At 36.7% G+C, this 16,834-nt stretch overlaps 1 protein-coding gene across 1 annotated transcript; it reads right to left on the minus strand.

Moving 5' to 3' along the window:
- Positions 1–57: 57 nt before the first annotated feature.
- Positions 58–16,155, minus strand: elp1 (elongator acetyltransferase complex subunit 1). Its single transcript, XM_079893472.1, has 37 exons — positions 16,037–16,155; positions 15,340–15,519; positions 15,085–15,237; positions 14,184–14,265; positions 13,918–13,998; positions 13,420–13,505; positions 13,160–13,259; positions 12,990–13,080; positions 12,733–12,856; positions 12,377–12,470; positions 11,408–11,638; positions 11,079–11,249; positions 10,901–10,985; positions 9,968–10,123; positions 9,663–9,769; positions 9,453–9,556; positions 9,306–9,359; positions 9,091–9,196; positions 8,462–8,577; positions 7,540–7,613; positions 7,196–7,274; positions 6,969–7,048; positions 6,753–6,881; positions 6,525–6,610; positions 6,296–6,444; positions 5,433–5,556; positions 5,240–5,337; positions 4,157–4,358; positions 4,014–4,075; positions 3,876–3,938; positions 3,153–3,213; positions 2,944–3,057; positions 1,672–1,783; positions 1,330–1,457; positions 719–870; positions 325–400; positions 58–240 (listed from the first exon to the last, which is right to left on the minus strand). Exons 2-37 carry the CDS (start codon positions 15,487–15,489, stop codon positions 173–175), a joined length of 3,948 nt encoding a protein of 1,315 aa, XP_079749598.1. The 5' UTR covers positions 15,490–15,519; positions 16,037–16,155; the 3' UTR covers positions 58–172.
- Positions 16,156–16,834: the final 679 nt, after the last annotated feature.

Genomic DNA, 16,834 nt, shown 5'->3' on the forward strand with positions numbered 1-16,834 from the left:
AACAATGAATAATTATATTAAATAACTACAGCTATCCAATCAAGCTCACAAGACAAAAAAACATTTTATAATCTTTAATTCATCCATAATATCCCATAAAACAATGCAAACATTTTATTTGAATAAAATACAATTAAAACAAAACAAAAAAAGGCCTAAAGACACATGCAAGCTATTTGAGAATGCTGAGTTTCCACTTGATGGTGTTTCTCATCTTGGGAGCAGTCAGGGCTTCTGCGTCTGAGGAGTGCAAAGGATAAGTGTAGATTAAAACAGATGACATGAATGAAACATCCTCACTGAAAGTACAGAGTTACTCTTTACCTTGCTGAGGCACAGCGGGTCTCTGCTGCTGAAATGATGCCGTAATGCTATTGGCTGTTGAGTTAGGACCCGTGAGCTGGAGAGAGAAGAAACATGATTCACAAGTGCAAAAAAAAGTACATTTTAGACCACAATTCTAAGGGTCAGAGAGAAATGAGACAAGTAACTTTGAACAACATAGTAATAAATAGATTAAAATATATATATGTTAAATGTAACATTCTCTGAGGGAAATCAGAATATTCCAATAATCTCAAGTTCCAAATAAAATAAAGTTCCAATAACCTCAAAAAATGTTGTATTCAAACAATTACACAACAAACAAATTCTGAGCTAAGCTGTTTAAAAAAAAATAAAAAAAAAAGCTGTTAAGGAGAGCCTGTGTGTGACTCACTGGAGTTTGGCCCTGCTGCAGGTTCTCACTCCAGATCTCTGGAAGGGCCGCCTCCATGAGCTGCAGCAGGACACTGTAGTCTCTCTGCAGGCTGCTGGCCGGACCGTCAAACTGGAAGAGCACCAGAGCTTTCAGCAGGCTGTGAACTTCCTCTGCAGGGTCAGACAACAACAATCATCAGTGTGAATCACATGGTCTACACACACAGAATACAGCTTAATAATGAAAATGATCTTAATCATGTCAATTCTCTACAGTTTTAAAGATACAACGAGTCAAACTATGCCATACTTAGCATTAAACTGTACCCAATACATTTGTTGATGCCTGATTTTACTTGAACAATTCACAATTCATTTACTTTACAAACTTTAGTGTGTAGTTTTTTTTTTTGTATGCATGCATGTATAACTATATATATGCATAAGTATTTCTTACAGTTGTTGACTTGCAGTTGTTTGTGCCAGATTTTACTTAAACCATACACACACACACACACACATACATATATATATATATATACATATATATATATATATATATATATATATATATATATATATATATATATATATATATATGCATGTATAATGTTTTTTTCTTCGGCTCACCTCTCATCTTATCAACAATGGTGATCATTTGAATAAGTGTGTTCAGGAGGGCGATGTCCTCAAATGGGCTTCCCTCCTTCAGACTGTGTTTCTTTCCCTCTGCTTTCCTACGATTCTTAGACGACCTCCTGCAGACAAATTTCAATCTCTGCATCAGACTTGGCTTGACATTTGAGTTGCTGATAGAGTTGCTGAAACATTTCCATCAGTGGTCTCAAACTCTATTGGAAGTTCCATGTAATCCTGAAGACCTTGATTAACTGGTTCAGGTTTCTTTAATTAGGTTTGGGCAGAGTTTGAGACCACTGATTTAAGTGAAGTGGTAGCAGTGATGTCACTCACGATGAAATGCGAGAGTTGCTGCGGGAGTATTTTGAGCCAAGATGGCTGCCGGTCAGGACGCTGCTGGCCTCAGAGTAGAGTTCAGCATCTGCACAGTCAGCACAATCCTCATCTGAAATAGAACAGGAAGAGACTGTCAGTGAGCAACAGGAAATAGTTTAAAACCAAGTGTACTGATAAATATTGCATGTGACTAAGGAATATTAAGCGTAGCGTTAGTTCTGGCAGGTCACCTTAGTCAAGCTCGCATCAGCTGATCCACGTCTACTTATAGAAATATGACGTCTATCACTTTATATAAGCTCCTTTATTCTGATTGTTCCAATCCAGTCTGACTCCTGACCTATAATGCTGCCTGAATCAAAATCATACACTGTTCGTTCGTTGGCCAGAGGAGAACCCCCCGACTGAGCCTGGGTTCTCCCAAGGTTTTTGGTTCCTTCCCACTGTCGCCTTTTTTCGCCTTTGTTGCCATTGGCTTTTGGCTTGCTTAGTTGGGGACATTAAATTTATCACGGTTTTCTCCAGAGCGGCTATATATATATATATAGGAGGGCGATAAAAAAGAACTATATGAAAATGACGATGAAAAATGAACTATAAATGTTCTATAAGAAAATGACAATGAAAAATGGGTGATGAAAGTGAACTATAACTTTAGTTCATTTATGAAATAAATGAACTAAATTAATAACTTTTTTACAACAAAATTAAACATCACTGAACTTACTTAAGCTGGACTGTGACGCTATTTTCTTGTGGAAACAAAATTTGTTGCATTTTCCTGTTATCTCTGTAAAGCTGCTTTGAAACCATCTGTATTGTAAAAAGTGCTATATAAATAAATGTGACTTGACTTGAGTATTATCAGCAGCTATCGCGTTTCTCAGGAGCTAATTACCCTCCTCCCTCCCCAGCTCCTCCTCTCGTGCAGTCAGAATTCGGCCTTCTGAGTGCCCTTTGAATCAGAATAAATTCTCGAATTATGTTGTACTTAAAATTTTGAATTAATACAGTCAATAAATTCATGTTGGTTCTGTTCTGTTTACCCTAAGGGGGGTTATTGCTGCTCTGAACCAGAACCATACCATCAGAACCAAACAGAACCATAACGCCAATCCAAACTATATGCTAATGGTCAATCGTATTTGATGATAGTGGTCTTGACAGAAACATCATCAAAATATATGTACACTAACATTACAGCCCTTCATTAAAATATTTGATGAGATCAAACATGTGAAATGGATATAATTAAAACTTCCTGTTTACCAAATAACTCAAGTCTGGCCTTGGCTTTAAGTTCTCGGACCACAGCAAGACGGTTTTTGTGGCGGATGAACAAAGTCTTCTGGGACTCCAGGAAGGACGTCTGACTACTGTGAGCTAAAGGCAAACCAAGTGTACAGTTAAGATGCAGCACAAAATATGATACAAAATAAACAGGTCAATGCCAAGACAAGTAAAATATGATGGTTTACCATCTAAAAGAGCAGACTTCAGATTTGTCTCAATGATGTCCTGTCTGTTGTACAAATAAATCTGAGAAGAGAAATAAAAAAAGAAATTAAGTTATGATACATAGAAACATAAGAGACTTTAAAACAAAAATGTATCGACCTTACTCTTCAACAGTAGTGTACGGTATATAATTCATATATCGTACACTACGGAGTATGGACAATAAGATTTTTTAAAAGTCTCTTAGTCTCACCAAGGATGCATTTATTTGATAAAAAAAAACAACAGCAAAAACAGTAATATTGTGAAATATTATTAAAATTTTAATTTGTTTGAATATGTTTTAAAATGTAATTTATTCCTGTGATCAAAGCTGAATTTTCAGCATCATTACTCCAGTCTTCAGTGTCACATGATCCAGTGTCATGATTCCATGAGAGCATTTATTTGAAATCTTTTGTAACATTATAAATGTCTTTAGTGATCAATTTAATGCATCCTTGCTGAATAACTTGTAGAATTATTAATTACTGACCCCAAACCTTTGAATGATAGAGCATATATGTAGTTCATTTATTATTTGAATGTATACAGTATGTTGCTAATTACAGCTATGTAGAATATCAAAGATTATTTATACAGTTTAGCAACAATGCTGCAATCAGAATCAAGTAATCCAGTACAACAATAATAAATGTTAGGCATATTATTATGCCTAATAACACATAAAAGAACAGGCTCACCAATCTCAGGGCTTCTTCCCATGCAGATCCCTGTATCAGAGCGGATATCGCCTCCTCACAGTCCTGACAACACACAGACATTAGCACAGCACAATCTTGGAGAGCAGAACTATGACGAATATGAAATATGCAGTGTACCTTAGCATACTGCTCCAAACACAGGGCGGCTTCTGTGTGCCTATTGGCCTCTAGAAGTTTCTCTGAAAACATCACACATACAAGATGGCTTACGGACATTCGTAATCTCAGTAGGAAACAGATACATAACAGAAAGGTCTTACCTGCCAGGTCTCTGGCGAGCAGTGCCAGCTGTTCGGATGGCAGCGGGATGTGTGTTGCCACGGCGAGGGCGTGCCTCCAGCTCGTACAGCTGACGAAGGCCTGCAGGGCACGGGCCGTCTCTCCACATCTCCAAAGCAGAAGTCCCGCCAGCTCCGCCTGCTGCTGCTCAACTAGATGCTCTGCATAGGCCACGCTCAGGGTCTGATGACATCACAGGGGTCGAGGGTCAAGATCATGTCAACATTGCTATTTTAAGTTAATTGATTAATGAAAGTCACAGGGCTTCTTTTCTCCTGTTTCTTTCTGACGATCTCAGATCTCTGTGTGCGAGTGACGTGTGTGTGTGTGTGTGTGTGTGTGTGTGTGTGTGTGTGTGTGTTTTAATGAAAGCAGCACGTGATTCAACTGACTTAGAACTACCTGTGTATTAAAGGGTTTCAATGCATACATTCCAGCCAATCAGAATAGAGTATTCAGACTAGTGTTGTCACGATACTGGAATTTCCAACTTTGATACGATACCTTAAAAAAATATCGATTTTCGAAACCACAGGGAAAACTGCCAGATATACCGCCATACAGATAATTTGTTATTTTCTCAGAATTTTTGGATAAGTTGGGTACTTTTGTTGTAATAGCTTACACACAGAACAGGGAGGCTTTATTTGAATCGTTGAACTACATTTACAAAAAAAAACTGGAAAAAAAAAAGTAAACAGTCAGTAATAACATAAGAGCAAATAAACAAATAGCAAACAATATCACAAATACATACAATAGAATAAAGAAACAAATGAAATAAACATAGCGTTTTTCAGTTGGGTCTAACTGTAGTATTCAGGTAAGAAATACTACAGAAATGAAGTAATCATAATGCTTACAATTAAAGTTACTGACTGTATTTACCTGAATACTTGGCAAGATGGGCATTTGACATAATTTTGTATGTATTTAAACGTTTAAGTGCAATAAGCCATGAAATATATATATATATATATTGGTGAGACAAACCTTGACTAACGGACTTCATGGAAAAATAAAATGTTCCAAATATAAAAATATGGACCATCTATAAAACTTGCCTTGTATTGCTCACTGTCTGAAGGATAGAGCTCAAGAGCATCACTGTACAGTTTCTGATCTTTCACCAAGTTTAACAACTCTGTGAAGTGTTCTTCATCTGGAAAACATGAGGTAGAACAGGAGAAATAAACATGGAGACAACATTGAATATTTGGTGTTAAATTCACTTGGGACATCCTACAAGGCCCTTACCACACTTGCTGAGGTGATGTAAGGCCTTCCTGTATCTCTTGAGGTGTTTATCGATGGTGTAGCGCTGGTAGTTTGGCTCCATGGTTTTCAGCATGTTCAGGAAGGGCAGGTACTCTTTAGGGTCCTACATGTTTGAGAAGAAGCCTATAAACCACTGCAAAACAGCGTCTACAACAGACGTGTGCCGAAACTAGATCAATCTCATCATCAAAAACGCTGGAAGTGCCTGTTGTGTTGCATCATTTTATAATATAAAATGTAATATAAAATTATATAATATGATACATTATAGGAATACAAATATGTATTTATATATTATTATTATTATTATATTATATATTATTTATTAATTAAATTGTACTAGTTCATTTTATAATATAAAATAATGCAATATAATACAAATATGAGAAATGGCTGCTTATATATGAAATGATTCATTTTATTCATTATGTTTACAGAATTGTATTTGTTCTTTTCTATTATATAAATATTATATGTGAAATGGCTTCTGATATATAATCTAAAACATACTATAGTAATACAAATATTTGAAATGGCTGCTTATATATGGAAAGGTAAACTATTCATTATGTGTAGTATCATAGACTATAATATAGTGAAATGATGAATTGTATTCATTATGTATTTACATAATTGAATTTGTTCTTATAATATAAAATAATGTAATGTAGTAATACAAATATTTGAAATGGCTGCTTATACGTGAAAAGGTGAATCTTATGCATTATGTATTTAAAGAATTGCATTTGTTCATTTTACAATATAATAAAAAAATATAACAAGATATAATATAATATATACTAAGAGTTGAGATATATCAGAGTGGGAATCTTCTGACTGACCTTCTGAGATTTTTCAGCCACCATGAGCACTAGGTCAAAATCGTAGGTGCCGAGGGAATGCTCATACAGCTCGTTTACATTGACGAGGAAGAGGAGATACTTCAGAGCTTCCTCTGCGCTCACGCTGTTGGAGTCGCTGGGGGGGTTCACTAGGCAAAAAAGCACACAGATGTAACCGACTCAAGCCCAGTAAACAAACATGTTTGATTATGTGTCTATTGAGGCTCACCTCGTAACTCATGGACCTTCTGTAGAGCGATTTCCAGTTCTGGTGTAGTTTTTCTCACGTGTGATGTAAGAATACATAAACAATATCTGTGTATAGATTAAAGCATGTCAGAGGAGGAAGAAAAGGGCTTGCCGTACACCGGCAATCTAAAAAAGCAAGTAGAAGGGCTATACTATACTTCCTGAAATTTATTTAAATATATGTATCATTTATAACAGAGGAACTGACTTCTGTGGATCGAGAGCCTCCATTGTGGACCGGAAGGCATCACAGATGATGTCCACCTTTTTTCCTGAAGCTGTACTGGAGGCTGAGCGTGAAGGACTCGGGTACATTGTTGTGGTGGTGTCTTCCTCTCTAAGAATGGCAAAATACTTAAATTAATAGATAAATCATGAAAACACCAACAGAGATTTAATCAATGCCTTTGCATTAAATACTTACTTAAGTTCAGTGAGGAACAGGTTGATGTGGTTGATGGAGTCAATCTGTTTCAGGAACATCTCAATGTTGTCAAGAAACACCTGTGAGAGGATTCATGGGATGGAGGTGGACGGCAGTGGTGTTATTCATTTAGTACTATTCTCTGAAAGGAAATGCAATCTATGGTGTAGAAGAATGCATTTAGATGTTACTGTTAAAGGAAATGAAATCAGAGTGAGGTCACTCACAGAGGGATTGTGGTCATAAATGAGGTTGAGGTTGATCCTCAGCTTCCTCATACTCTCGAAAGCATCTTTAAATCTGAGACTGAAACAAACACATTAAAATGATTCAAATCAATTCAAACCAGGTTCACTTTCTTTTATCTTTTTCATCTTAAGTTATTTTTTTAATAGAAAATAAAGAAATGTAGAATAAGAAATGTAAAATAAAATATATTTACATTTTAAAATACTAATATAATAAAAATTAAATACATTTTTCATTGTGGAAATACAATTTTTTTTTTTAAAAGATCAGTATGCCTTTTGTTTACGTAGCACTGTGTGAAGTTTTTGTAAATGTAAAATACCCATCAAGCCATTTTCTGAGCTGAGAAAGTACAAGAGCCCGATGATGGATGGTTTCCAGGTTCCCTCGTGGCATCTAAAAAGCAACAACGAAAAATATATATCGTCACCTTCCTAAAATAATTGTCCAAGTCATTTTTTCAGGTTTCTCAGAAAACACAAAAAACTGAAAAATAGCTTCTGAGGTTGAGTAGATTTTCATTCTTCCTGATGCAGCTGCCATCATGAGAAGCCTGTAAAATTGCTTAAGTCTCATTGTCTTTTCATTGACATTGACAGTCACACTCTTGACATAGGCCAATATACTACAGGGGTAGAATTGCATGATCTGTTCAACTGAGGATGTGGTCGATTTTACCAGAGGAAATGGCTTAGGCAATTATTTTAGGAAGGTGACGATATATAAACACACCACCAAATATTCTGAAATAAACAACCACAAATTCAGTACAAATATACTTTTTCTGGAGAAAATGTAAATGGTGCTTGCCTATGAAAAACACCACAATACCAGGATGCTGCTGCTTTTTAATTTTTCTTTATTCATTTATGAAGCCACATTGCCACAATAAACGTTATTGTTGCATATTGTATTGATATATTACAACGCTATTATATTTTGTGCAGGGAATTCGCTTAATTTGTTGTAAATAAAAAAGCCTGACAATATCACTGCTAAATACCTATGAATATTGTGGTATTCCACCATGTTTCTCACTGACATGCCCCCAACTCAAGAAAATCCCGAGCTTCCCACTCATATCTACGACTTATTTACGGCGTTTATGTGAGTTCAACTCGTAAATACAATCTTTTCAACATGACTTGAACACACCATATGTCATTCTGATGCTTGGATGTGGCTCAGATCCCAATTAAAACATTTTTCCTAGAAAGATAATTACTTAATCACTTTCTGTTCACCTGCAGTATGAGTCGGGTGTCCTGGGGAACCACAGAAACAATACGAGAGCCTCGTTCCACCTTTCTTACAGTCTCATCATTCTGATTGGCATCTGAGCTCAGAGCTGACTGCAGACCTATGCAGGGACACCAATAACATCATACATGTATATTTACATTTATATATACACCTATATTTAGATAAAACACTGATCAAAAGTTTTGGGGTCTAATTTAATGCTTTTATTCATCAAAGACGCATTAAATTGATCAAAAGTGACAGTAAAGACATCTATAATGCTACCAAACATTTATATTTTTAAATGATTCTCAAGCAGCATATCAGCATATTAGAATGATTTCTGAAGGATCATGTGACACTGAAGACTTTAGTAATGATGCTAAAAAATTGATCACAGGAATAAATCACATTTTACAATAAAAAACAAACAAACAAATTTTTTTTTTTTAAACTGTAATACTATTTCCCAATATTACTGTTTTACTGATTTTTTGATCAAATAAATGCAGCCTTGGTGAGCATAAGAGACCTCTTTCAAAACAACACATCTTTCCAACCCCAAACTTTGAACAGTAGTGTATATTTATATGAAATATATTTTTAATGTCTTCGATGCGTTCACATGTACCTTTAACAGAGAGCGTGCTGATGTTGAGACAGTGGCACATATGAGAGTGTGTGGTGAGCAAGAGGAAGTCATCATAAACTACAAATGAAGATATATTGGAAGCCACCTGTGGAAGAGAAACTCTAATGAGCATAACAGCCAAGATTTTGTCACTAACACAACAAATGTAATGTAATTTATATCCTTGTTCTCATTTTTGGGGTCCTCACACCTACCAGTGAGTCACCGATATAGAGCTGTGATCTCTCAGTGAGGCCTATCAAGTATTCCTATTAAAAGACAAATTCATATGAAGCATTTATTGTAATTTAAGGGCAAAGCATGACCGAATACTCAGTTCTGTCTGGAGAATATATATTTACTTCTCCGCTGAGGGAACACAGTGCCGTCTGAACACAAGGCCGGGGGAAGTTGATGGTATTGCCAGTTGAATCCTTCCATTCTGTTAGACTGAGCTCTGAAGAGTCTGTTTAGAATATTCTAGCATTAATATCCTTTATATATGTCATTATTCATTTTTAGATTGCATACATAAAAAAATAAAAAAAATTACGATTAATGAACTGACTGACCCATAAGAAGTTTCCGGATCTGTCCATCTTCAAGTTGCAGGGCCACAGTGCCATTTCTGAGGCTGTGGCACAAGCTGATCACATGACCATCCACAGGAACGTCTGACCTGAGAAATAACCAACACCAAGATTGTAAGAAAAAGAGACACTGGCAAAAGTGCAGAGTTTAAAAAATTCACAAGTTTGAACAATTCTCAGCCCCTGAGCTCATGTCTACGCTCGTTAAATCAGTCTGTCTTTGTGTGAGCTACACTAAATACAAATGTGAACAAGACCGGAGGAGTTCATTATTTTAGCGGCAGTACCTGATCTCCAGTGTGTCCTTGGGGTCCTGGCTGTCTGATGGGGTCAGTTTCAGCAGGCGTGTCAAGCACACTCCGTGGGCCACAGCCAAAAACAAATCTTCACTCAACCACAGCAGCAAGCGCAGCGTTAGAGGTTCCCCATGATCCACGGCGACCCTGCACACACATCTGCATCAGCACACCGAATACAGGCTGCATGTCATAGTCACACAGTAGTGCTCAATCAATCTGCTTGCCTGACTGAGAAAAGACTTAAAACTCTACACAAGCACATGTCTCTGAGAAAACAGTGAAAAAGACATTTAATATATTTGTTTTTTTGCTCTGAAAGGTTATTTCACATAAATTGGTCAAAAATGTTTTTATTAGAGCTGCATTAAAATATACATTAAATGCAATATATTTTGCACCACCATTCAAAAGTTTGTCATCAAAACAATTTTTTAAAGAAAAAAATTATTTTATTCAACAAAGAATGCATTAAATTGATAAAACGTGACAGTTCTTTTGAACTTTCTATTCATTAAAGAATTTTTTTCACAAAAACATTAAGCAGGGAAAGTTTTTTTTTAACACTGATAATAATAATAAATGTTTCTTCAGCAGCAAATCAGCATATAAGAATGATTTTTGAAGGATCATGTGACACTGAAGACTGGAGTAATGATGCTGAAAATTCAGCTTTGCATCACTAAATTACATTGTAAAATGTATTAAAATAGAAATTATTATATATTTTAAATTGTATGTTTTTTAATCAAATAAAGGCAGCTTTGTTGAGCATAAGAGACATTCAAAACCTTTTTTTTTTTTATCTTACCGACCCCAAACTTTTACAGCTACATAGAAATCAAAGACAATCAAAAAATATTCCTTATTCAGTGGCATCTTCTTGTTAAATAAAGATTGGAGAAACTCAAAATCATCATGTACCTGTATTTCTTTCTTAAGACTAATGGTGCTGAGATGACTTTAAAGCCAAGAACCCTGGGTGCACCTCCATTTTCAACTCCACCACCTGAATACAGGAAACACAAGTGAATAAATCCTACATAACATGATATTGACGTTTTAAATTCTGATAAAAGTTTCAAATTCGAGTGTGACTCACCTTCCCCGTATACATAAATATGCCCATCGGCTGTGAGAGCTGCGAGCTCATTGGTCCTCTGGGCTTGAGAATGGAAGGTGACCAAGTTGACAGGAACAGGAAGTTGAAGTTCAAACGCACACATAGGTGGAGGGATCACACACTGGCGGAATGTTGTCACCAGAATTTTATCTGCAAAACACATGTTAGTTAAACACTGAAACCATTCACTTCAATCATCAATTGATAAAATGCCTTATTTACAACACAAATGAGAAATAGTGCATTGTTTACAACATTTCAGAGATTCGTCAATTAGTTTGTCAAATTAGGACAATGGCCACGCCTACCTCCATCAATCACTGCCACATTGGCGTTGTCATGGGAATCATTGCCATGGCTGCGCTGAGTGCTCCAGCCCCAGTCGTAGGTGTAGCTGGCCCGTCCTCGAGTCAGGAGGTGGAGACGCAAGGGCTTCTCCGGATCCCAACACACACACGCCGGAGCCCTGAGGGGCTCATTGCCGAAATGCAAACTCTGCTTCAGATACCAGTGATAATTCCCAACAGTCCACAGTTGAACTGTGAAAGAAATAGGTCAGAGGTTTAAAACAAAAGCCCTAACCTTGATAATGAGTATCATCACCAGGACTTTTTGGGGGGAGAGGGGGGTTTAGGTACGGGATGGGAGAATGTAAGTCTGATTTTCCTGATGAAAAAAATTGCGATTTAAAAAATAAATAAAATTCCAGGTATGCTGTGCTTGTTTTTTAGGGCTGCACAATTTGGCCAAAATCTTGTGATTATATCTCAATATAATAAAGAAACAATACAATAATATAAAATTAATAATAATTATTATTATTATTGAATATATAAAAATAGTAAAAAAAAAAAAAAGAAAAAAAGAAATATAATATTAAAAAAACACTATAATATGTTATTGTAAAATAAAAAAACGGTATTTAAAAATAATAATTTTATATTACGTTACAAAACCAATAGTTATGGACATCTGACTCTTGTTAATAAGCTCTTATTACAAGTATGGGAAGATTGGTTGGAACATGTTTTCCCAAATGCATGTAAAAGTGACTCAAAAGTGATGATGTGAGAATGAAAACACTGGCGGATAATGAGCAACATGAAAAAACAGCACATATATTTATTTAATTATATCGGTCTTTGTGATTTGATAATTGCACGAAGCCATTTTGCGATTTCGGTTTTATTTTGATTAATCATGCAGCCCTAATCAGCACCACTGATTATTACTCACCCCATCACTGAATATGCAAAGCAGTTTGATTTGCATCTTACTGTATGTGTTGGGATGGCTGATCTCTCCAGGCTTCAAGTCTTCCATCCAAACCCCTAGTACAGTAGAGTCACTGTTCCACAGCAGCTCCTTCACCTGAAAAACACAGACCATTTTTAGATTTATTCCCCATGATTTATAGCTTGAATCTTTTTTTTTTTTAAATCATATAGAGAGGAGTTTAGCGTTGTCAAAAGTACCGACTTCAGTGGCCAATCAGAGACATATATGTTGAGCGTGTGAACACAATGGCCAATCAGAGGTGTTTAAGAATCCGAAACAACACTCAAATGCAACGTTCAAATGCTAGAGGGAAAAACTTAGTACCGAAGTCGGGAGTAGAGGAGTTAATATCTACCTTGACCTGGTCCTTTCCAAAAGGCAGTGTAAAATCTCCATGCATCAGTCCGTTCTTTTCCATAAACACCACACTGTGTTTGTTAGGGTGTCGCTGTGTGGAAGCGATCAGGCTGCCAGAGGGTCTACAAGAAAAATATACTTCAATATTAACAGCATAATGATAAGGCAGAGAGAAACAGAAATGACGGGTGAAAGGGCATAATTTCACTTTCTGTAAATAGTTTGAAAAGTTAAAAGACGTTCAGGATGCCTTACTTCCAGCAGAGAGGGTGTTCCAGACCGTTAACGACCTCGCTGGTGGCCTGCAGGACACATTCTCGGTTCCAGATACGAACCTTTCGAGCACCTGAAACAAAAATGCAGCTATATTTTAACAGTCACAAACTTTTTTATGCAAAAACAACCGTACAAAGGGAAATTCTCACCAGCCTTGGGACAAACAGCACTGACGGCAAAGAACTGCCCATCGCCTCGCCAAGTGACCCTTGGCTTCCTGTCGTCCCACGGCAGGGCAGGCTGCACTTCCTGTGAAAGTGGATCAGAACTAGGTGAGAAGAAGGATCATATTCAAACCAGGTTGAAATGCCAATGATCTCCTGGTGATCCTCAGCTCGGTATCATACTTGCTGGCTGCAGTGGGTTGGTTTGGTAAAGTAGAACAATACTAAACAGAACAAAAACTTACTGCTGCTTTCCGTTGGGCGGCCTGCTTGCCCTCAGAGCCATGAAACTGAGTCTCCTTCTTCCCCCAACCAACTGTGATGAACTTATCTGATGCACAGAAGCAAAATAACCAATCAGGCACTATATCAGCTCATATGCAGTGAACACAAGTCACCTGCATGAAAGCATGATATTCATGGTTGGGAATCAAAAATCAATTCCAATTCTAGAATTGGATACTTAAGGTCAGGAATTGGATACTTGTTATAAAATTAAAATTATTGAAAATTATTGATTCCTTTGTGTGCATTTAAATGACTTGAAACCATGTTTGAAACCATCTTTGGATGTTTTCATCCAAAACGCACACAAAAAAAGTCATTTTAATGTGCAAGAACATCACACGCTGTTTTCACATCCAAAATCGATAAGAAGAATCGGAATTGGGATTGTTAACATTTAAACGATAACCCAATCCTAATGACACTGAGTGTTAAATGAAAACTTTTATTAGCTATACCTTCGCCAAAGTCATCCTGATTGATTGCAACCTCCGTTATTGGCTCAAAGTCCTTGGTCATCATGATAATGGTCTCTTGACCTGATATGCCATATAAGACACAAATGGACACAATGCAAAATTCATTATTATGCACTTCTAAACAGAACTAATTGAGTTACACGGACATTTTATGAGAGGTAGGGTTATTATAGTTAACTAAAACCATAGTTAACATTGTTAGAGTATTTCAATGATTCTAAAATAACATTGCTAGAGATACAGACCTGTGGTCAGAGTCACCAACTCCTGGTCTGGGCTCCAAGTCATACCGGTTAGACCACTGTCCACACTGCCAACACACTCCAACTGTGAGAGAGAAATTATTAAAGCACACATGTTTTATAAAATCTTTTTTTAATGTAAGAGCATTAAAGGAGAACTCCGGGCAATTTTAACATTGATCTCATTTTTTTGTACATTGGGAGTGCTGTCAATACAGAGAACAACGACAAAAATCGGTGTTGCCTACACCGTGTTATCCTCTTTTTAAAATTTGCACCCTGTTGACTTCAATGGGGCAAGTTTTAAACCTGCTTTTAGCCTCTTAACATCCTTGATGTGTCATTACAAGTGCACAGCCATGTGAGTGATTCCTTCAGAGTGAACACGAGTGAATCTGACTGCAGTAGATGTGAAAGATATGAATAAAAATGATGTTTATTCAGCCAGCGCACATACCTGTGTTTACATCCTGTTTTCGGTCAAAGTCCAAAGTAGTTGATTGTCGAGTTCACGCGCGTGATTATAGGTACTAAACCAATGCGCGTGAACTCGACAATCGACTACTTTGGACTTGTAAATACAGGTATGAGCGCTGGCTGAAATAACATCATTTTTATCCATATCTTTCACATCTACTGCAGTCAGATTCACCCATGTTCACTCTGAAGGAATCACTCACATGACCTGTGCACTTGTAATGACACATCAAGGTTGTTAAGAGGCTAAAAGCAGGTTTAAAACTTGCCCCATTGAAGTCAACAGGGTGCAAATTTTAAAAAGAGGATAACACGGTGTAGGCAACACCGATTTTTGTCGTTGTTCTCTGTATTGACAGCACTCAAAAAAATGAGCTCAATGTTAAAATTGACCGGAGTTCTCCTTTAAGATCAAATGAATGATCACCTGACTGGTGTTGAGGTTGCAGAGAATGACATCACCACTGGCAGTGGCCACACACACTGACTCCTGATCTGGCAAATCCTGTATTGCCACCACAAGCCCACTACCATCCTCTGGGAGATAGTCATCTGTCGTCAGTGAAACCTCTTTATAAACCTATGAAAGCACATTATACAGCAAGATTAATGTATAGCTATTTGGTACTAGACACTAAGTCAGTCAGTCTCTCAATCTTCTGGGGTTTGAATCTAGAAATACCTCTCCGGTCCGTGGGTCGTACTCTGTGATGGCAAGTTCGGAGGCCACCAGCACTGTTCCATCCTCACTTCTGATGGTGAAACACTGCGGAGATCCCGGGATAGGAAGATCCACACATCTGAAGCGCTGCAGCAGGCTGAGGTTTCTCATTTTGGATGGATGCTTTCAACAAGATGAGATCTGAAACAGTAGTTTATTTTTTTGTATTACTGATTGATTTAATTTGATAACATGAAATGTTCTCACATGACATAGTGGAAAAGGCACTGCATGCATCCACATCAACTTCATGACGCGCATCCTGGGATGCTTTTAAAACACATTCCTATTTATGCTAGAGATTTGTTGGTCACTTCCATTTACTAACCAAATAAAGTCTGTCCAAACTTTTGACTGGTAGTGTATACCATACTATATTCATGTTACAAGGTAACTCGAGACATGGTATATGTCTAAAAAAAACACGTTATTGTCATGGTGCAAATACAATATATGGTTGTATCATAATTTCTCAATGCAGTGTCACTAAATTGGATAAAATAGATATGTTTAAATAGACAACAGGCTCTTATTTATCCAATAAATAACTGATTTCAATTTGAGAATCATTTATAGGACTATAAAATGTAAAGTAAACGTCTGTCTTTATTATGGCACACAATCAAGTCAGCGTATGTCGAAAAGAAGTTACGCTTACCTTGTTGTATTATCTATTCTTTCTATATGAGGTAAATTAACATTTGTAGAATATCAATTCACAACACACGCACGTTGTTGTCAGTGCAGTTTCTGACATCGTAGAAAAAGTGTCGCTGTGCGGTGACATGAACAGATGCGCGCACTAGCGGCGTGGAGGAAACAGTGTCAGATGTCAGATCAATTTCCATGAATCGGTTCTTTTGAACTGTGCTCTTCAAAGAATCGTTTAAAAAAACAATCCAGCGATTCGATTTAGTGTAATAAAATAAGGGTGCAATTTCATGACTCCTACGTCAGTTTGTTGAAGCCATGATTAATCTTTGAAATGTAATGTAAAGTTGCCATTTACATTATTAAACAATATTAAAATTCATTTATTTATTTTGGCTGCAAACGCATTGCATCATGTGAGTGTTTGTGAATAAATATTGATAAAACTGTCATTCATTCAAGGCGTAGATATAAATGCTCTTACGATGAGCTCACTTATTGGTTGATTAATTGGATATTATTTACTAATTGTACATGATTGAAAAGGCGGTTTTGTGAACCGGTTCAACTGATTCATTAAAAATATGAAAAGATCCGAACAAACCGATTCGTTTACGAGTCGGACGGACATTGGGAGTAAAATTATATATAGTATTTTATGAACAAAACAAACGACATTGTATTTAAAGTGTTACATCGGTCATTCTCCTGTATATAATTATATGGCTTAGGCCTAATCAAAATAACCCTGACTATTAATAGTAATTACAACAGTTTAAAAGTCTGAAACTAGCTTGAAAGGAGC

The sequence above is a fragment of the Squalius cephalus genome, assembly GCF_949319135.1.
Source record: "Squalius cephalus genome assembly, chromosome: 14".
Classification (NCBI taxonomy): Eukaryota; Metazoa; Chordata; class Actinopteri; order Cypriniformes; family Leuciscidae; genus Squalius; species Squalius cephalus.

What these genes read in the sequence shown, in the direction of transcription:
- elp1 (XM_079893472.1), bottom strand. Translation starts at nt 15,489, where the DNA reads ATGAGAAACCTCAGCCTGCTGCAGCGCTTCAGATGTGTGGATCTTCCT. An exon ending in GATCCGGAAACTTCTTATGG is followed by an intron (nt 9,557 to 9,662) that starts GTCAGTCAGTTC and finishes TATTCTAAACAG; the next exon opens with ACTCTTCAGAGCTCAGTCTA. An exon ending in CTGTTCCTCACTGAACTTAA is followed by an intron (nt 6,882 to 6,968) that starts GTAAGTATTTAA and finishes TGCCATTCTTAG; the next exon opens with AGAGGAAGACACCACCACAA.